Source organism: Microtus oregoni, unplaced genomic scaffold (assembly GCF_018167655.1).
Source record: "Microtus oregoni isolate MIOR12 unplaced genomic scaffold, Mior012 000024F_ref0000369, whole genome shotgun sequence".
Lineage (NCBI taxonomy): Eukaryota > Metazoa > Chordata > Mammalia > Rodentia > Cricetidae > Microtus > Microtus oregoni.
In genome coordinates, this window is record NW_024543083.1 from 8,836,249 (window position 1) to 8,857,350 (window position 21,102).

Here is a 21,102-nt window from a genome sequence, read left to right on the forward strand (position 1 = left end):
ACAATCTAGTAACAGGGACCCAGGCACAGGAGGATTGTATGGGAGAGAAAAATAGAGAGTAGACTGGGAAGGACAAGATTAGCTTTGGGTGACAATTTTTCTACCCACACAGGGTTTGGGGTGAGTTTCTGTACTGTTAGTTGGTTCGCTCTACCGTTGGCTGGTCTCATCCCCCTCTTAGGAAATAAGCTTGTAGTCTCGGTTCTCTGCCCTCAGTACTTTGTTCTTACCCCCGCCTTTCCCAAAGCATCTGAGATAGAAGGGTTGGCTGGGAGGTCACAGGAAATAGGGAAGCACACAGTGCCAACAGTTCATGGCCCCTTAGTCCCTGTCTCCCTCCTTTTCAGGGGGCATCTGCTCCCTTTTCACACGCCCAGGATAAAAATGAAGCAGCAGCAATTTTTATTGAGGGACCTAAACTGAAAATAGGTTTAAAACATAATTTAAAAAAATAAAACAGCAAAAGTAGCAAAAAATATATGACCTTTTAAAAAACATTTTCCTTTTTTTGTTTTTTTTTTTTTTTGTTTTTAATATATAGCAACGGATGCCTCCCAGCCACCAGGAGCATCTCACCCAATGGGTAAATCTCTAGTAACGACCCTTTTAAAAAGACATGTAAATATATACTCAGATTTATACACTTTGTGTTTTCTTCATAGCTATGTACAAAGCCCCGAGTCTAGGGCTCAGCCCCAGGGCCACATCACTGCTCCCAATCTCTGCCTCACCGTCTTCCGGTACCAGATATTTGGTCAGCAAAGCAAATTAGTATTGGAATTAAGAAGCCACTGGCACCACCCATCTGGGGCAGAGATTGCTCTCAGTGAAGGCCTGAACAGAAACAAACCCCACTGCTTCAGAAGCCCCAAGGCTGCTGCCACCAGAACACAGGAGGCTGTAGTGGGTCAACCAGAAGACTCAGTGAGCTCTTGCTTGCAGGCCGGTTCCACTTGCTTCTGCTTCCCAGGCCTCCAAGGAGTGCCAAGCAGCAGGGTGGGTCTTGGTCCAACACCTAGGAAGGAGGAAGCGGCTACCAGCCGGTACCTGCCTCTTGGCTGCTCTCCCACACAGCAGGTTGAGAAGAGGAAGAGAGAGCTCTTGGGGGGTGATGATGGGATAGGCCACCCGGGAAGGCCTCAGTTACACATTGGCTCTTGCCAGCAGCAAGGGAGAAGGGAAAGGCAGCGTGTCCAGCAGGGGATTACAGATGAGGGACACATGTCACGACGGAACTGGGGAAAGGCCGGGGAGGGTTGGCAGTCAGCGCCGTTTGAGTCCACCATTGGCAAGCTGGGTCGGGTGTCGGGGCAGACAGGGTTCTTCAGGTAACGGCTCATGAGAGAAGACAGAGTCCTCCCCCGAAGAGCAGGTAGAACTCCGTGTGTCGGGAAAGCTGGGAGAGTACTGGTCCAGCGGCATTGACAGGTCCAGATACTCCTAGGACGGGAGGAAAGGATTGGTGGCACACAGACCTTCCCATGGCCGTGTCCCCTTAGGTGCCTAGGCACGCCATGATGCCACAAGGTCCAGCTCTACCTGGTTGGAGGTCAAGGCCACAATGCGGTCCAGGTCTTCCACCAGCTGTTTGAAAGTGGGCCTCTGAGAGGGCACTGCGTGCCAGCAATCCCGCATCATCATGTACCTGACGCAGGATGGGGAGGTCAGAGAGGGAGGACAACAGCATAGAGGGGTCAGGGGGGCTACTCCCTCATAACAACAACTCCCATCACCTGCCCGCCATGCTCCCACTTCCTTCAGAGTCTGAGGACCTCAGGAACCTCCCATGGAACCTTATCCTCTCCAACATCCAACTAAGCTTGCCAAGGGTGGACTCAAACAGCGCTGACTACCAACAGCCCCTCCCCCAGCCTTCCCCCAATTCCTGCTTACAGTTCATTGGTACAGTTAGTAGGCTTGTCCATCCGATGACCCTCCTTCAGCAGCTTGAAAAGTTCTTCCACAGGCACACCAGGGTATGGGGAGCCGCCCAGAGTGAAGATTTCCCACAAGAGTACCCCAAAAGACCACCTACAGGAGAGCATGGTGCTACTGTGACTCACAGCACTGGGCTAGGATGACCTAGGGGTCCCTTCCCATGTCTTCCTGAGAAATCAGTATAGCAGGTGCTCATCTTGAACCTCTCCTGCCCCAACACAGGCCTTGAGTTCAGGGGGCAGGGCACAGGAGACAAGGGGGGCAGTAAGGGCAATGCAAAGAAAGCTGGAACACGTTCACGGGACAAGACAATGCCCCCTCCCCCCAACTCTCAATGATGGAGAGTCTCATCAGTCTAGAGACGCAGGACGGCTAGTATGCTTTCCCCAACACAGCCCACGTAATTGTGTATTTCAAACTTACACGTCACTCTGGTGGGTGTAGATCCGGTCAAACAATGCCTCAGGTGCCATCCACTTCACAGGCAGCCGGCCCTGCAGGCAGCGGTGTGTGCGTGGGGGAGGGGGAATGACACACAGAGGACTCACGGGATGCATTGACAATGATGGATGTGGGGGGGAGGTGGCGGGCGGGCAGGGGGAGCAGGGCATGGACAGGTGGGGCCCAGGGCATGGAGGGCACATCTTCAGCCCACTCTACAGCCCTTTTCCCACGAGAGCACAGCTGAGGGTAGAGCAAAAGCCTGGCGGCGTGGGGCCCAGGCCCGTGCCAAGCCAGAAACTTACATTGGTGGTTTTTTTATAGTAGTCGATATGGTGAATGTCTCGGGCTAGGCCAAAGTCTGCGATCTTCATTACATTGTCCTCTGTCACCAGGACATTTCTAGCAGCCAGGTCTCGGTGTATGCACTAAACAGAGGGAAGGAGTGACAGAGAGGGGGTGACAACCTTGAACCATGCTTCGCCGCAGTCACCTAGCCCCCTCTACTCTGGCGATTACTGTGCAGTAGGCAGCAGACCACTTTACCTCACAGGTCTGCCCACACACCCCCATACTCTCTAGACAACCTCCCTAAACAGTCTTTAATTCCAGACACCTTCAGCTGTAGTCTTCTCAACACCTTAGCAAGCTCTCCTTTATGCCCTTCTCTCTTGATCTCAACCTCTAGCTTTTGGAAATGTACCCCCAAAACAATGTGTAGGCCCACGCTCAGTCTGTGGAGGTGTGTGTGTGTGTAGGGCTTTCCCAATTCAGGTTCTCTGAGAACCTAATGAAACACAAGGGGTCAGGCTTTGTGAACCCAACTCTAACGGATGAACAGTCGCAAGCTGGAGCCAGGTACAGTAGTGCACGTTAGCAACGTTAGCATCCCAGCACCAGAGGGACTCACACAGGCCAGCATGGACTGTGCAGTCACAGACCGGAGCACTAGGCGGCTTCAGTCCCACCCTGCTTTTTTGGGGAAGGGACACCTACCTTCTTAGAGGCAAGATACTCCATGCCCCGGGCCACCTGATAGGCACAGGATACCAGATCTTTGGAGGACAGCTGTTCCTCGGGGTTATGACTGGGGTTGTAGCAATATTCCAGCCCAGGAGGCCTCCGGGCCTGCAGATACTCCCGAAGGTTGCCTTTGGAGGCGTATTCCACGATGACATACAGAGGCCCTGAGTGCGCAAAGACAGAGGCCACAGGTCAGGCAAGAGGTCAGGAAGTGCAGCTACACCTCATGGAGGCCCCTCCTTCTAGTGTTACAGCCTGCTTGTGTCCCACGCCTCATCTAACCCCCCTTTCCTGCCTCCTCCAGTTGGGGCGCAGGGAAAGCCATTCTCCACATAGAAAGTCTGAGAAAGAATTCTTCCTAGTGGAGTCCAGAAAGTTCTCAAGCAAAGCTGAGGGCAAGAACCCCATTATCAATGCCAATAACACCCTTGTTCCTATTCACACACCAAATCTAGGTGTCAGTAAGAGTTCCTGGATGGATGCCAGTCGGGCCAGCCCAGCCCCTGAGAAACACATTAAACTCCCTGCCAAGCCAGTTTCTCAGCTGATGCCGGAGCCCAGAGCTGCTCCAGGCACTGCCTACCGTCCTGTGTGCACGCCCCCAGCAGATTGATGATATTCTTGTGTTTCCCGATCATTTTCATCATCTCCATCTCCGAGATCAGATCTGACAGGTCCTTCTCTGTTGCGTCGGCTTCACATACAAACCAGAGAATGGTGTGAGGGAGGTGGGAAGAACAGCTAAGGGCTAGGGGGGGTGGGGAGCAGATCCTGGAGAGACCCCTTTCCTCTAGGACTTGCTTCTCACCTCCCATTTCCCATCCAGGAGTCGCCATTACCATGTGGCATTGAATGTGGCTGGAGAGGCCACAAAAAAAGAAAAAGCCAGTTATAGGACTAAGATGAGCACCTGAACCCAGGTCGACATTAAGAAGCAAGATAAGATTTAAAGATTTGGGGTGTGTTATCCCCCTCTAGTCCCAGATTAGCCCCCCAGGCAGTGTAGCGAGTGTGAGCAATGACAGCATCATAAGGTGTATTCTATTTGGTCCAGACCTGGATTGCTGAGAAAGGAAAGAGACTACCGTGGCAGGAAGAAACAGGAACATCACTCACACTTCAACATCTTCACAGCCACTTTGGTCACGCGGTTGGGTTTGTCCTTATCCAGCCCGATGGCCTCGGCCAATACCACTTGCCCAAAGCAGCCCTCTCCAAGAGGTTTGCCTAAGACCAGTCTTGAGGCAGAAACAGAGAGTGACAGTCAGGGCTGGACAGACAATGAGTGACGGACAGTCAGTCAGGGCTGGTAAAGGTCAGACTTGCATAGGGCAGCTCAGCCCCCTTTCTCCTGGCATTTCACCCAGCCAAGAGCGGGGAACGGCTATTTCTAGAGGCATCTCGTGTACTTTTGTACGTTTGCTACCTACAAGGCCTCAGCATACACAGAGGGCAAGCGTGGGGTCCTCAGTAGAAAGCCACAACCCCTTACCTATCTCTCGGCAGCTCCCAGCGGGGGTCTTCAGGAAGCTCATACTCAGAGACTCCAGCTAACATAGGGGTCCCACTGGAGGAGAGTCGTGAAGGCCGAACCAGGAGAACCCCAGAGTTCATGGAGGCACTGGAGTCTGCTGACACCTGTAAGAAAGAGTGGGGTCACCCTTCTAGCAAGGCAAGCAAAGACTCCTTCCAAACCCCCAGTTTTGTTGTTTTTTTTTGTTTTTTTTTTTTTGCTGTAGCAGATTTGCTCCTATATGACTGAGTAATTTCTACCATCAAAAAGTCTTTCCGAATCCCAGCACTCGGGCAGTGTGGCACACACCTGTAACCCCAGGGAGGCAGAGGCAAGCAGGTCTCTGAGTTCGAGGCCAGCCTGGTCTACAGGCTAATCAGGGCTATACAGGTGACCATTTTCCTCATCTATTCAACAAGCACACCAAATATAGCTCTTCCAACTCGGGGTTTTATAATATCACAACAGTTCTTATGTTTTTTAAGATTTATTTATTTACTATTATGCATCGTGTTCTGCCTGCATGTATGCCTGCATGACAGAAGAGGGCGCCAGATCATGATTGTTGTGAACCACCATGTGGGTGCTGGAAATTGAGCTCAGGACCTCTGAAAGAACAACCAGTGCTCTTAACCTCTGTCCAACGGGTCTTTTCTTGTCCCTTGGCAAAAACTCTTCCTCAGACTATGGAGAGGTGCCCTAGGGCACCTTTCTGGAATAGCAGTGTTCTGAGGTGCAGTTACTCATCCACACACCTGCAGTTTTTGACCCATTTCCTCCCTCCATGTGATAGAGGGGTACAGGGCAGGCAGGCATGGAGCCAGAGATGGTTTAGAATGTCCCAATGTGACTGGTTCAGAAGTCGGAACAAAGCCCAACATGGTGGGTGAGGAACAGCAGGGGCCTGGGGAAAGGGAGTAGGCCCTGGAGGCCCAGAAAGAGGCGACGACAGGCAGTGGTGGGCGTGCAAATCCCCCATCTACTTTCTGTTACCTGTCTGCGCAGAGGGATGCTCTTGGCCAGCTTGTGCACGGCCATCTGGCTGTGGAAGTCACTCTTCTTGGTGCCGCTCTTCATCTTGTAGATGATGACGGAGCCCACCATACAGGAGATAAGGAAGGCCCCAGTGCAATAGATGATGATCTCCAGGTAGAGTGGCGAAGTCATCACGGCTGGCCTCTCTTCCAGGGCTGAGTCAGTGTGGAGAGGGTGTCAGCAGATCAAGGGTGCTTTGCCCAGGAGAGGTATGTCCCATGAGAAACCTAACACCTACTCCTTTCCCCCTGGGAACTTGTAGGGAACAGGGGAGAATCCAGGCAAATCCCAACAAAGGCTGGGATGCTGGTATCAAAATGACCAGACACCTTGGGACTTCTGAGGCATCCTTAAACATCCTTAAACTCAAACCCATAGAGGATAAAGCCTAGACTATGCTGTCATGCAAGTCCAACACCCCTTGACTCCAGAGTCACTTTGCAGCTCCCTACTGGGCCAGATGGGCACCCAGAGACCCCTGCAGAACCTCAATGCTGTACACATGTATCTGTCATATAGAGACAGGCTGCTATGCCCAAGGGGTCAGGGAGTCCTTAAGGTACAAGGCCTAGAGTGGCACTCAGAGTGAGGACTAATGAATGCCCATGGTAGCCATCCTGTGTCTCTAAATACCTTTTACCTCTGTTTGTTCAGACCTGCAAATGGCTAAAACACAGGCAAAAAAAAAAAAAAAAATAACGTCTAAATATGTCTCCAGATGAAAAAATATTTGGCAGTTCTTAAGAAATCTACTCATAGGCTGGGTGGTGGTGGTGCACGCCTTTAATCCCAGCTCTCAGGAGGCAAAGATAGGTAGGTGGATCTCTGGGAGTTTGAGGCCAGCCTGGGCTATAGAGTGAGCTCCAGGACAGCCAGGACTACCCAGTAAAACTCTGTCTCGAAAAATAAAAAAAAAAAAAAAAATAGAATTCATACTGCCCTGGATATCTTTATGTCAACTTCACACAAGCTAAAGTCATCTGAAAGAAGGGACGCTCAACTGAGAAAATGCCTCCATAAAAGCGGGCTGAGGGCAAGCCTGCATGGCACTTTTTTTATTAGTGATTAATGGGGGGAGGGCCCAGTTCAGTGTGGGCGGGGCCACCTTTGAGCTGGTGGTTCTGGGTTCAATAAGAAAGCAGGCTGAGCAAGCCATGAAGAGCAAGCCAGTAAGCAGCACCCTCCATGGCCTCTGCATTGGCTCCTGCCTCCAGGTTCCTGCCCTGACTGCCTTTGATGATGAAGTGTGATATGGAAGTATAAGCTGAATAAACCCTTTCCTTTTCCCAAGCTGCTTTTGGTCATGGTGTTTCAAGGCAGCAGTAGCAACCCTGACTAAGACACATACTCATCCCCATTGCCGTTGCAGAAATAGTGTCTGTCTGCTGGAACCTCTTCCCTGCATGTATACAGCCCTCTTCCTACAGCCCTCCCCTTTCAAACCTTAGCCATCCGAAGAGTCCTCCCAGCCCAACAAGGAAACGGAGTCGATGACAGGGAAAGAGCTGTTTGTCTCTTCCCTCGGTGTCAGAAAAGGAGGACTCACAGGAAGCATAGACTCAACAGAGACAGGGGCGAGAACACTACTAACGAGATGCTTCTCTGCAAGCAGTGGCGCAGTGGGGCTACTGGGCAAGCAAGGTGGAAGGGAGGAGTAGCTAGAGAAGGAACGCAAGGTAGCAGCCGCAGAGCAGCAGCAGGCAGGCCACACGCACGCAAAACCATACTGGTCCTGTGTCACCAGCCCACCACCCAGCAAGGCTGCAGGCTCCTTCCTTCCTGGCTGGTACATGGGACACAGATCTCCCCACTTGGGAAGGGATGAGTTAGAGAGGTCAAATGGGCACCGTTGGGCTAAGACACGTCTTTCCCGAGGTAGCTCGAGTTTGCTGCTATCCAGGCATGCCAGTCAAAGAACAGCAGAATGCAGAGTGGGCCAGCAGCACCCAATAGAAGTGGTAAGCTTCAGTTGGCTGAGAACCTGTGTTCATGGAGAAGAGGTCCAGGGCTTTTCTTGCTGACACTCTTGGGACCGGCTAAAGAAGTCCCAGTAATTCAAAACCTCGGTACCAAGCGGCCGAAGGAAGATGCTATCCCCAAGGATGGAAGGAGCCTGTGCTGGAAAGCACTGTCACAAGGTAAACCCAGAGCTCAAGCATGCATTACAGTGACCAGGGAGAAAGCCGGATATAGATGGGCGGGGGAGGCTACCCCATGGCTTCCTGAAAAAAATCCAGGAACCCCCTGCATGTGCCTCAGAGCTGGAGCAGAAAAGGGCACACAGCAGACGGGAGTCATCCCTTCCTGCCTTCCCTGGTCCTATAATGGATGCGCTGCTCCCATGGCAAAAGCAGGACACGGAAAGGATCAGTGCAGTGTATACCTTCCAGAACGGTCAACCATGCAGAGTGATGGGAGAGTCCGATAGAGTTACCCGCCAAGCACGTATACTCCCCCGCATCCTCAAAGGAGACATTTCGTAAATGAAGCACCTCCATTTCCTTGTCGGTGGTATTAACTCCAGCAGTCTAGAAGAGACAACGGAAGCAAAATGGACAAGCATAGGACATGAGACCTCAGAGAGACAGAGACACCGAGGGGACAGAGAAGGGGACCAAAACCAGAGGAAGAGAACGCTCCCCAGCATCTCCTTTGCAACAAGGCAGCAGAAACCACCAGGCAGCGAGACCTGTTAGAGGAAAAGAGTGAGGCCCTGAGGGAGGCGCTCCTGCAGACCTGAGGAGAAGACGGCTGGTTATGACCCTTCACCAGACGCTGGCAGTCACTGGCCCAGCCAAGCATGCGGGCGGTGGGCAGCATGGAGAAATGGGGCCTGGCAGGTGGGGGGCTGTTTGGTTTTAGGTAAGGAGAGTCAGTGGGTACAGACAGACAGATGGCAGGGAAAGAAAGGCAGTCTCCCCTGCCACACATACATACACACACACACACACACACACACACACACACACACACACACAAACACACACACGCACGCACACGACCTGAAGATACAGGTCTTTGAAAGAGACTTCCTGGTCCCTTCTCTTTGCCACCATTTAAAACTTCAGTCTAAAGTATTCCTAACAGAAAAGACTATCCCATAAGTGCATGGATGGGCATAAGTACACACACACACACACACACACACACACACACACACACACGAGAGACAGAGACAGAGAGAGAGAGAGAGAGAGAGAGAAAGAGAGAGAGAGAGAGAGAACGAGAACACAACACATGAGGCACAAAGGGAGCCACAGATAACCAACACAGTACCAAACCAAACCAACCTCCCAAGCCAGGGATTTTTCCATGGCTCTGGGCATTAGAACATAGTAGGAGAAAGGCGGAGTTGGTGCTGACTTCCCAACCTGCCCCAGCAGTGTGGGGCCTAAATCAAGTACCCGGTATAGGGTCCCGTCCATCTCCACATTACCTTTTGCCACAGGTCTGGTGACAGTGAGCCACGCAGACTGGTTAGCTTCACCAATATAATTGGAAACCTTACACACATATTCCCCGCTCTGGGCCTCTGTCACATTGAACAGGGTCAGCACCTCCGCATCCGAGCTATTAATCCCCGAATGCTGGAACAAACCAACGACACACGAGTCAGTTGGGCAAACACTGAGATGTGGCCACACTGCGCTCCTGGGGTAACTTCCAGTCAGGCCCAAGGAGCCAAGGTAAGGGAGACACTGGGACCTCCCATCTTCCTTCTCCTCTGAGTGGGACAAAATGAAACCACTAGTAAGAATGGATGGAAAGGGAAGGCTAAACGCAGGACAGAAGGGAAAGGGGAAGGGAAACAAAGAAGAAAAAGGGGGGAAAGGGGAAACAAGAGGAAGGAAGGGGAGGGGAAGGGTCACGGTCCAAAGCAAATATTCTGTCTGTGTAAAATTTCCTCTACCAGGCCAGGGTGGGGATTTGTAATCAGAGACGGATCTCCAAGGCCCAAAGCTAGAGCTGGCCCTCTGTCTTCCAGAATAGTCTCAGCACCAGGGGCAAAGAAAAGAGACAGCCAGTAAATCTCTAGGACAACCAAGGCAGGGGAGGGAAGATGAAATCTAACTTCTGGTTATTCCTGCCGCAAGATCTGCTGGAGACTTAGCCAATTACCTCCCTGGATTAATGGAGCATTCAGGGACAATGACAGTCTGGGAGTGAGAGGAAAAAGGAAGAAAATGCCATTATTCCTCAAACGCCTCAGAATTTATACAGGGCACTGACTTTTCCAGATGTTCGAGCAACACCCTTATTGTTTACCTTGGCGCCAAATGACTGTAACTTAGGAAGTAAGCAGGGCCGATACTGGGAAACACTTGTTGGAAGGCTGTGGTGTTAGGGCCACAAGCAAGCAAGAGTCTCAATGCCTTCCTTAGGTAATTGATCCGAGACCCTGGCTCACTCTCAAGGCTCTTTAGAAAGCAGCAACTATTATCACTCACCCCGCCCTCTGTCCCCAGCTCCCTGCCACCTTCTGCTGTCACCAGCCTGTGGCTAGATCCCTACTAAGATGGTGTATGCACCTTGTGGGTCAGGCTGAGCCTCAATCCCAGTAGGCGCTGAGCCCCAGGGGACACCTGGTCACCTTCCCAGCATACTGGCCAAGAATGAGGCTAAGATTACCTTCAGGATCTGGACGTACGGCAGGTTGTCCGGGCCAATCTTACTTCCGTTCACCTCGATGTGCTTCAGCCACTGGATGTGAGGCTGTGGGTCGCTGTATACCTTACACATGAACTCCACGTTGCTGCCCAGGGCCACTGTCTTGTTGGCAGGTAACCCTGCCTGAAGGATGGGCCGGTGAGGGGATCGCTCTGCAGGGCAAGGGATGGACATGTTAGACCCGTCAATGGCCTGGTCCTGGGTGGGATGCTGGCAGAGACAGGATCTACCTTGGTTCTTCAATACCCGTCCTGGTGGCTCTGCTAAACTCCAGCCCCTTGAGCCTGATTTGAGGGAAGGTTTGCCATTTCCTCTAGTCCTGCACCCACATTTTCAGGCACAACCAAATCTCTTGTCTAAATAGAGACGCACCCCAGATTTCAGTATCTTAGGCCCGCCCCAGATCTTCCAGACCACCATCTTCTTCCTGAACTACTTCAATGCCGAGGCAGGTGTTGGTTGTGAGGCTCTGGCCCACACAGTCCCCGGAACAGAAGACCCACAACCTCTACAATCACAGCCCTGAGATAAACAACATATTGTTCTTGTCTTCCGAAATGCCACCGAGGAGACACGCTTGGGATTCACTTGGCCTCTGCACCTCTGTGTGGCCTATAGCTACTCAGAGGCACCCCCGTGTGTGGCCTATAGCTAGCTACTCAGATTGTGTCTCTACTATAAGGACACAAAGAACAAAGTTCAGGGCATGAATGAATGAAGGACCCTGGTATGTTAGTGGTGTTCATTAAGCAAAAACTACTCTTATGCCACAGTTCCCAGCACTGCATCAAGCTATGTCAGGAATGGTAGTGCATGCCTTTAATCCCAGCACTCAAGAGGCAGGGCAGGTGAGAGATCTCAGGTGAGTTCAAGGTCAGCCTGGTCTACTTGACAAGTTCCAGGACAGCCAGGGATACATAAAGAGACCCTGTCCCAAATAAATGAATGAATGAATAAAATAAAAGAAAGATGAAAAGAAAAATGAGGCTTAAGGCAGGCCCATGCCTGTAATCCTAGCACTTGAGGTTGGAGCAGGAGGATCACCATGAGTTCAAGGTCAGGCTGTACAACAGAATGAGCTGAAGTCCAATTTGTATCTCAAATTGGAAGGAAGGAAGAGAGGACAGGAAGGAGGAGAAGGAATGAGGGAGGGAAAAGTGAAGTTTAAGGAGGGAAGTATCATGCCAAATGTCCAGAGTCCATCCCTAGGGCTTCAGATTCCAAGGTTGCCTTTCCCACCCTACCCTTCCCTCCAGCTGACTCTTGCCACCTTAGCCTTGGCCTTCTTACCCACAACATCAAGCTGGTAGGTGTGGTTGATGCTGCCATACTCGTTCTCCACGATGCAAGTGTAGTTGCCCTTGTCAGAGGGCACCACAGAGTCCATTATGATGCTCCAGGTGGCATAACGAACCTGTAGGACAGACACAAGCCAGGGGCTTTATTGAGCATCCGGGGTAAGGCGCAGATGAGAACAGGCAGCATGGGGCTGGTGCCGCATCGTTAGCCAAAACAAAAGCCTAGAGGAACTAGTTCTTGGCCTATTCACACTTGGTACACACCACGCCATCTAAACTAACACTGGACACCTTCACGGCAGCACTCAGGAGCAGCCATAATCTGGACGAACGTGCCTTTGGCAAGTTCTCCTAAATTCACTGGGACTCTTCTCCGTGTCCTTCCGTGGCCTGATGTGGCCCTCCTGCTACTCTGGACACTGAGTTTCCAAAGCTATCTCCTCAGGGTTGGCAGGATGGAGCAGGGGACAAAGGACTCACTCGCCACCAAGCCTGACAAGTTTGATTCACAGGACCCACAGGGTAGAAAGAGACAACCAGTTCCTGCACGTTGTCCTGTGATCTACCTCCATATGCACAGCACCGCTTGCACACAAACCAAATGAAAATGCAATTCAAACAAAACAGAACAAAAAAACCCTATCTCTTCTTCCAGTTGACTCTGGTCAGATCTGCGTTCAACCTTTCTTCTGCCTGTCTACCGATACACTGACTGAACAGCTGTTCATCCCAGCTGCCCTCTGCCATTTGCCTTCTTATTGGGCTACAAAATCTTCACAGGCCAGAATGCTGTCTTGTCCTAGCTGAAGCATAGTAACTTGCAAACAGTAAGTACTTGGTAAGTTAAAGCTTTCCCATAGCCTTTCTCTCTAAAAAAAAAAAAAAAAAAAAAAAAGAATAAGAAGGAGGAGAGGAGGAGAACCAGAAGTGGTGGTGCACAGCTTTAATCCTAGCATTCTGGAGCAGAACAGGGTGATCTCTGAGTTCCAGGCTGATCTACACAGAGCAAGTTCCAGAACAGCCAAGGGTACACAGGAAAATCCTGGCTCAAAACAAGCAATCAAACAAACAACCCACAAATAAATAATAATAATAAATACAAAGAAAGAAAAAGATCTATCACTACTTTTAAATGTGTGTATGTATACGTGCATATGCACACGTGAGTGTAGGTGCCACAGAAGCCCTGGAGCTAGAGTTAGAAGTGGTTGTGAGTTGCCTGATGTGGGTGCTGGGACCCAGACTCTGGTCCTCTGGAAGAGTGGTATATGCTTAACCACTAAGCTGTCTCTCCAGCCAGCCCCTCCCTCTGCCTTTTTTTTTTTCTTATACAAGAGCAATGAGAAACCATACTTGGTGGCACTTAGAATGCTAAGACAAGGGGAATGGGTGTTCCTGGCAAGTTTGGGATATATGGGGAAGAAACAGTCTCCAAAGAGTCAAGAAGAAACGAGAAGAGAGTCTAGGAGAGATGAGACCTATTCGGGAACCTTGTGGAGACTCAGATCTCTGAGGGAGAGATTCTCATTGAACTGTTCTTCCTATAGACAAGGACTTGACCTGGAAGGACAGGAAGAAGCTGATAAGCATAGGAAGTGCCTAATGGTGTCAATAAGCCACACAACAATTTCACACGCTGTATTTCTTGGCAGAAGCCTAGCGAGTTTATTCTAATGTTCTCTTGTGGGGAGGTGACTGGTTTTTCCTTTTAGGGCTTGGGGGCTGAAGATGTGACTCAATGCTTGGTATGCAGAAGGCCAAGGAAAGGGAAGGGAGGCGTGGATTATAGGCACTGACAATTTAGAAGATACCTACACACTTTTATCTGATAATTTCGTTTCCAGTAATCTGTCCTGAGAAAGGTCCTTTAAGACAGCCAGGTAGGGCGGCACACATATTTCTTTAATCTTAACACTCAGGAGGCAGAGGCAGACAGATCTCTGTGAGTCTGGGAGCAGCCCGCACAGTGGGTTCCAGGTCAAGGAGAGAGACCCTACCTCAAAAACCAAAGAAAGAAAGGAGGGAGGGAGAGAGGAGCTAATGACGGCTGGTGAGGTGGCTCAATGGGTAAAGGACTTGCCACCAAGCCTTACTCCTGAGTCTGTTCTTCAAGACCCACATAGTTGAAGGAGAAAACTGACTCCTCCAAGTTTTCCTCTTTTTAAAATAATAATAATAATAAAAACACTGCACTGGACATACATCTGGTGCACATACATATATGCAGATGAAATAATCATAGATACAAATAAAATAAACTTTAATTTAAAAAAAATCCCACCTTTAGGGCTGGGCAATGGTGGCGCACGCCTTTAATCCCAGCACTCGGGAGGCAGAGGCATGTGGATCTCTGTGAGTTCGAGACCAGCCTGGTCTACAGAGCTAGTTCCAGGACAGGCTCCAAAGCCGCAGAGAAACCCTGTCTCGAAAAACAAAACAAAAAAAAACAAAACAAAACAAAAAAAAATCCCACCTTTAAAAAGGGAAGTAAGTCGGGCAGTGGTGGCAGGCCTTTAATCTTAGGGCTCAGGAGGCAGAGGCAGGCAGGGATCTCTGAATTCAAGGCCAATCTGGTCTACAGAGTGACTTCTAAGACAGTCAGGGCTACACACAGAAACCCTGTCTAGAATGCACCTCCCATCCCGCACACAAAGGCAACTAAAACAAACTCATAAAGGTATTTAATATGGGTTTCCTATCCCAGCCCTCCGTCCAATGTCTTCTTCTGAATTTTTTTTGGATATGAACACACATGTTCGTACCTTATAGCCTCCAATCCGGTGGTCAGGTTTGAACTCTTTGCCGTTTTTCAACCAACGCAAAGTGGGATTGGGTGTTCCGCTGGATGGGCATTTGAACTTCACCGTCTTGGCAGCTGGCACCGCATGCAGCTTCTTTTCCATCTTTTCTGGGGATGTCCAGTATGGAGCTACAGCTGTCCAGGAAAAGCCAAGGTGGACAGATGAGGGTGGCGGGAGTAGTCAGGCTCGGAAGCCAGGGCCCAAGCAGGATCGCACACACCTCATCTATCTGCTCAATACCTTGGGCCGTCTAGACGGGCAGGAGTCAGGCACCATGGCCCACAGGCCCTCTGAGCCTCTCTCCTCCCAGTTAGGCAGGCCTTTCCCCTAAGTCTCAAATCCCATGTCTCAAAGGCAGTAAATAGGTAGAAAACAGTGTCTCACGCCTACGGTTTGGTTTGGTGTTGTCTGTTTCTTTCTCCTCTGAGGAGGAGTCATCATCGTCGTCGTCATCCTCCGAGGAGGGAAGCGCATCTGTGAGAACAAAGGGGAGGTGGGTCCTGAGGTACTTCTGAGCATCTCTCATCAAACCAAAGTTGCCTCATCAGGACCAGCTCAGTGAAATCACGGACAACACACCCACCCATCCCATAAGGACTCCTAATGTCCCCAAATTTATTCTCAGTGACAGTCTCTGTTTAAGAACCGCACACTCCAGTACTCATCTTGGCCCAATGCACTGCCTTCTGTCTAGAGTCTAAACAGCTCCAGCAAGGCCAGCACTTTCCCCCCCAAAATTTATTTAATTGTAGCCTATACACCAAGGCCTTTCAGCTAACAGTACCACCTGGGTACCCACAATAGCAGCTGAGGAATCGGTATTCTTTGAACATCAACCGCTGAGAAACCCATAGAGGTCTAGACACTCTGGGCCTTGAAGCTACTTCTAAAACCCTAAGATGAACAGCCTGCTGTCAGGAGCCTCTAGTACAGAACTGCTGAGGGCTGGGAGCTGCCTGCTTTTTCTTTCTCTTTCTCTTCTTTCCCGCAAAGATTTCATTGTAATTTATGTGTATGTTTGTGAGTCTGCATGCACCATATGTGTGTAGGAGCCTAAGGGGGGCTGGATGGTATGGGATCCCCAGGAACTGAAGCTATAAGCAATTGTGAGTACACTGTGTGTGCTGGGAACCAAAGCCAGGTCCCCTGCAAGAATATCAAGGCTCTTAACAGCTGAGCCATCTCTCCAGTCCCAGAGCTGCCTTTTAAAACCGTTGATAAAGACAAGCTCTCACATGTAGAGATGCAGACCGAGTTGGCTTCAATGTCACAGAGATCCTCTGGAGTGCTGGGATTAAAGGTGTGCACCACCATTGCCTGCTATAACTGCCTTTGCTGCCCATTTAAAAACAGACCGGGTAAGGTGGAGCACACTTTTAATCCCAGCACTTGGGAGGTAGAAGCAGGCAGATCTCTGAGTTTATAGCTGGTCTGGTCTATATAGTGAGTTCCAGGATTCCAGGACAGCCAGAGCTGTGTAGAGAGACCCTGTCTCAAAAAAAGGGGGGGCTTGCTACCAGGCCTCTCTACTCCCCCTGCCACTCTTGGGGTTTAGGGAACCAAGTTCCCCAATTGGGGACGCATTCTAAATGATGCCTGGGAGAAGGTACCGAGCCATCTCTTGACATCAGAAGTGCCACCTTTTCTTTCTCAGATCCTGGTTTTGTCAAAATCACATTCTAGAGGAAGCATAGTCCCAACCACAGAGCTCTAGGCTTGCCTGGTCACACTCATAATGTTCCGTGAGATAGACAACAGGTGTGTTATTTCCCACACAGTCAGGACACGGCAGGGTACCCGAGTCCTTCCCAGCACAGCAGGGACCTCACAGCGTATGCTGTTCCTAGGCTCCAATTGCTAACTCTAGGCCTTGACAAGATGAAGCTGGCTGAGGCCCCACTTAGCATGACTGGGGCATGCTGTGGTGGGGAAAATCACAGGGTCTTAACAGCCCAAAGCATCAAGGTAGGATCTTAGCAGCCCCAGGTCACTGGTCCGGCATCTGCCCTATCTGATCAACCTCTTGAGAGCTAAGCCACGCAGCAGGCAGGGAGCGGTGTTAATGGGCAGCAGCTCTGAAGCAGAGTAGGGGGCAGATCACGGAAGGGAAGGAAATTGGCCTCCCTTTTAAAACCAGCAAATAAAGTGGGGAGGAGTGGACACGGTGAGGGCTTTGCTACCAACCTGAGACATTGACGGAGAAGTAGGTGGTGTCACTGCCAGAGGGGCTGCTGGTCACGCAAGCGTAGAGGCCAGAGTCAGCGGGGGTGGAATCCCGCACCTCCACCTCCTCCCCCGTGATGCGGGTACGGTTGCTCTCCACCAGCTGCACCCCGTCCCGCAGCCAGTTGATGCTCTGCACATCATCTCGCAGCCGGCAGCGAAGCTGTAGCAGGTCACCAGGGTGGACCAGGAGAGACTCCACTTCCACTGGGGCTCCCCAGGGCTGAGCTGCAGCCACCCACAGGGGCCAGGAAGAAGAGCCAAGTGGGGAAAGGAGGAGGAGAGAGAAAGGGAGTTAGGTGAGCCACAGGGCACTGCACTGTCCGGGCCTCAGTGGAGGTCACAGAGCTGGGGACTGGACTGTGTACCCGTTGGAAATGATGGACAACCTGAGACCCCCAGCTCTTCTCCTCCACCCCACTTCTCCATAAGTCAAAGAAGAAAGAGGTCGAAGTTAGGAAGCAGCTGCAGCAGCATTAAGCAGTGTTTCAACTTCCTCCATCCTAAGGGGAAAGGTCTTCCTCTATCTAGAATGCCCCCTTCCCCAAATGCCGCTCAGTTCTTTGCCAAGAACAGCCACTTCCCACCAGAACACCCCATTCCTTTTCAGCCCTGTCAGCTTCAACTCTTCCCTTAGTGGATAAACCCAACCCGTCACACGCCCGGCAGCCCCCACGCCCAAGATGAGAGCAGGCATTTGCTCGACCAGGACTCTGGGTACACATGACTCAGCGAGGGTGGGGGCCTGGCCCTCTAGCAACACAGATGCTCATGTGGGAGGGAGGGACAGCCAAGGAGAGGTCAGCTCAGGGGAGCCTCCAGAGAACAGGTGTTAGGCCCAAGGCCTGCAGCTGCCACCCACAACTGCGCATTTGCTCTGGCAGCAGACACGGCACACATAAACCCTTTCTCATCCGCTGCCTGGACGCATACTCTCCTGCACCCCGCTTTCCTCCTTGAGAGACACAGGGTCACACTGTGGTGGTGTGAATGAGAATGACCCCCCCCCAAAAAAAGAGTATATATATTTTAATGTTTAACCCCTAGTTGGCAGAACTGTTCTGGGAAGGATTTGGAGGCATGACCTTGTGGGGGGGGGGGGGGGAGTGTCACTGGTAGTGGGCTTTGAGGTTTCCAAAGCCCAAGTCAGGCCCAGTCTCTCCCAGTCAGTCTGTCTCTCCCTCCAACTTGTGTTTAAGATGTAAGCTCTCGGCTACTGATCTGGTGCTGTGCCTGCCTGTCAAGCTCCCCACCTAGATGGTCATTGACTCACCTGAAACTGTAAGCAAGTCTCAAACTAAATGCTTTCTTTCTATGAACAACTGCCTTGGTTCTGGTGTCCCTTCACAGTAACAGAAAAGTAGCTAAGACACACGCACGCGCGCGTGTGCGCGCGCGCACACACACACACACACACACCTAGGCATCCCAGGGAGAAGTGCCTGCCACCTGCCTAGGCTCAAGTGGAATTGGGCGTAGGTCCCTGGGACTCTGAAACAGCTCAGCCCCTGCTCTGACCCATCCTTTATCTCTCTCTAGGTTCTTACCAGTGTTCAGACTGGCAGGTGATGGATCACCACTAAGAGCTGCCCTATTAAATACTTATGGATCCAACGACTGGGCAGTCTCCCTACTGTCTTTCTTCCTGAATCCCCTCTGTCCTTTAAACTCCATCCTCAACTAACTACAAACTCGAGATCTCCCTGTTTCTGCCTCTGCCATTTGGGGATTCTGAGTACCTGCTACTATATCCAGGCTTTTTTTTGAAGGCAGGGTCTTACTTTGTAGCCCTGGCTGGCCTGGAACTCAGAGATCCACCTGCTGCTTCTTCACCCCGAGTGCTGGGGTTCAAGGTGTGTATTGGCACACCTGGCTTACACCCAGGCTTTTATTTTCTGAGACAGTCTCAGGGCGTCTCGAACTCGCTGTGGAGTGACTTCCTCAACCACACTTTTTGGCAGTGCTAGGGGTGGTACCCAGTGCTCTGCGTGGGCCACCGAGCTCCAGCACTGTTTCTCATCTTGATGAGTATATGGTTGTGTCCATCTGCGGGCGTATGCATGTGAGTGTGGGTCCCTATGAGGATGGGAGGCGTCAGATTACCTAAAGCTGGAGTCATGCAGGGTTGTGAGTCACCTGACGGGGTGGTGGGAACCAGCTCGGATGGCTCCTCTGAGACTGGATCCTTTAGCCACCGTTCCAGCTTCTCCCTTCTCATCTGAATGGCTCTCTCTGAAGTGCTCCATTGATTTGTACTAGAAATCGTAGGTACATGGGGGATACACACGGTTTTTCTCCCAAAGAGCTCAAACACTGTCATTGATGAGCCTGAGGACTCTCTCCTAAATACTGGGCCACGGAGAAAGTCAGACTCCTTTAAAAGGGCCTGGGTACCAGAAAGGCTGGACACGTGTTTATTTCTGTGTATCTGGTTGAGGAACACACCACAGGAGAGCAGAGCACACGGCTGATTAAAAATAGCTGCGTCAAACTATTCCTTCCATTTTTAATGGTTTACGGTGTTGCCAAAAGAAGACAAACAGCTCGGAGTTGACCCTGAAGGAAGACAGCAAACACTCCTCCTATCGATCCCATCTCATTTTCCTCGAGCAGCCGCAGTGATGAAATATTCTGATGCTCAGAAGCTGCACCAGCCATTGGTCAACAGTGAGCTCAAAAACTCTCAGGCTCAGCCATCAAACAGCCTTCTCACACAGGTCCCGGAGACAAAATGTAGTTCCCAAAGAAACTTGGCAAAAGGGAAAAAAAGACAACAGGCATTGCTCCTAAAGGAAGGAGCCAGGGAATCTGCCCGTTTGCAGGGCCAAAACTTCAGCCAGTGCTGATCAGCGTGGAAAAGACACGCATCTCTGTGCTCCACAGAACTTTCAGGATCCAGCTTTCTCGTGTGCAGGTTGCCTCCTCCCACTCGTAGAGCCATCTTGGGATAGCCTCTTACGTCGGGTTCATACTCCCCGATCCCCACACTTAGGTTTACATAGTCTCGTATAGCTGTCCTCATAAAAGTCTTGCCCTTGATATAAAGTAAGACCCTTTTGGTCTCCATGGTCCCTATCAACCTATCTTCCCACTCTACCCAACTATGTCCCTGCCTTGGACCCAAACCTGGCTGTGCCTTCCCTGCACAGGAACTGGAATTCTGCCGACAGCAAACAAAACCTCTTGTGTTCTCCTGACTCAGATTAGACAAAGTCTACCCACCAGGAACATCCCAGCAGCGTTTAGTCTACGATAGTGCTTAAGTTTTCATGCTTAATTCAGTAAAGACAAAAAAAAAAAAACAAAAACAAAAACAAAAAACCTTCGTCCAAAGGTTCTCCATTCACAGTTACTGAATCAGCAAACACAGAACCCACAGACATAGAGGACTGACTGTATATTCAGAGTTAGGAAACCATCCCCAAATTGCAATGTTAGATGATTTTATCTCCATGCTGCAAGGAAATTCATAGCCATAGACTCCTGCCTGGCCTTTTTATAGCCCTAGCTGTCCTGAAATACATTCTCTACGGAGACCAAGCTGGGCCTCCTATGTCATAGTATTTGCCTCAGTCTCTCTCTCTCTCTCTCCCTCTCTCCCTTCTTCCTTCTTCCCTTCCTCCATGCCTTTCATTTAGTTTGTTTTGTTTTCCGGGACAGGGTTTCTCTTTATAGCCCTTGCTATCCTGGAACTCCATATGTAGACCAGGCACGCCTCTGTCTCCTGAGTGATGGGATTAATGGCGTGTGCTACCACCGCCCTGGCCTACTTCTTTCTTTGTGATGGTGGAATAGTGTTTTGGTGTATGATCCGTCACATCCCAGGGACAGCTGGAAGACAGCGGGAAGGACCACCTCTGGTGATGACAAGTGCCCACACCATCTCCTAAGAACGAGCAAGTAACCCGGAACAGAAGTGACTCATGCAATGTTTTCATATCACTTAACGGCAGGACACAGAAATGGGTCTTTTAGAGGACTCACAAATCAGCCAAGAGGCTGTAGGGCATTGGAGGCCTTTTAAAAAGTTGACAGCTGAGCCCTTACGTGTTAAGCTCTCACAAAACAGAGACAAAGTCATTTATCATAGGAGGTGACAGAAAGGTGACCAACTTGATACTTACCTGTGTTACTGTCCTGTAGAGGGGCCCTGATCTTGAAC

At 50.7% G+C, this 21,102-nt stretch overlaps 1 protein-coding gene across 7 annotated transcripts in view; it reads right to left on the bottom strand.

The window, feature by feature from the left end:
- Positions 1-385: 385 nt before the first annotated feature.
- Positions 386-21,102, bottom strand: part of Fgfr1 (fibroblast growth factor receptor 1) — a 53,882-nt gene continuing 33,165 nt past the window's right edge. Inside the window, exons 3-18 of one of the 7 annotated variants that reach the window (XM_041673641.1) lie at positions 16,902-17,168; positions 15,108-15,191; positions 14,679-14,851; positions 11,909-12,032; positions 10,580-10,770; positions 8,334-8,478; positions 5,903-6,105; positions 4,895-5,040; positions 4,519-4,640; positions 3,986-4,096; positions 3,376-3,566; positions 2,685-2,807; positions 2,362-2,432; positions 1,894-2,031; positions 1,540-1,645; positions 386-1,440 (exon numbers count right to left, since the gene is read on the bottom strand). In XM_041673641.1, coding sequence (XP_041529575.1) covers positions 1,264-1,440; positions 1,540-1,645; positions 1,894-2,031; positions 2,362-2,432; positions 2,685-2,807; positions 3,376-3,566; positions 3,986-4,096; positions 4,519-4,640; positions 4,895-5,040; positions 5,903-6,105; positions 8,334-8,478; positions 10,580-10,770; positions 11,909-12,032; positions 14,679-14,851; positions 15,108-15,191; positions 16,902-17,168 — 2,372 coding nt within the window. In that variant the 3' untranslated portion in view covers positions 386-1,263. Of the gene's footprint in view, positions 1,441-1,539; positions 1,646-1,893; positions 2,032-2,361; positions 2,433-2,684; positions 2,808-3,375; positions 3,567-3,985; positions 4,097-4,518; positions 4,641-4,894; positions 5,041-5,902; positions 6,106-8,333; positions 8,479-10,579; positions 10,771-11,908; positions 12,033-14,678; positions 14,852-15,101; positions 15,192-16,901; positions 17,169-21,102 lie in introns of all 7 variants that reach the window. The other 6 variants (XM_041673640.1, XM_041673639.1, XM_041673638.1 and 3 more) reach the window with 6 other exon arrangements.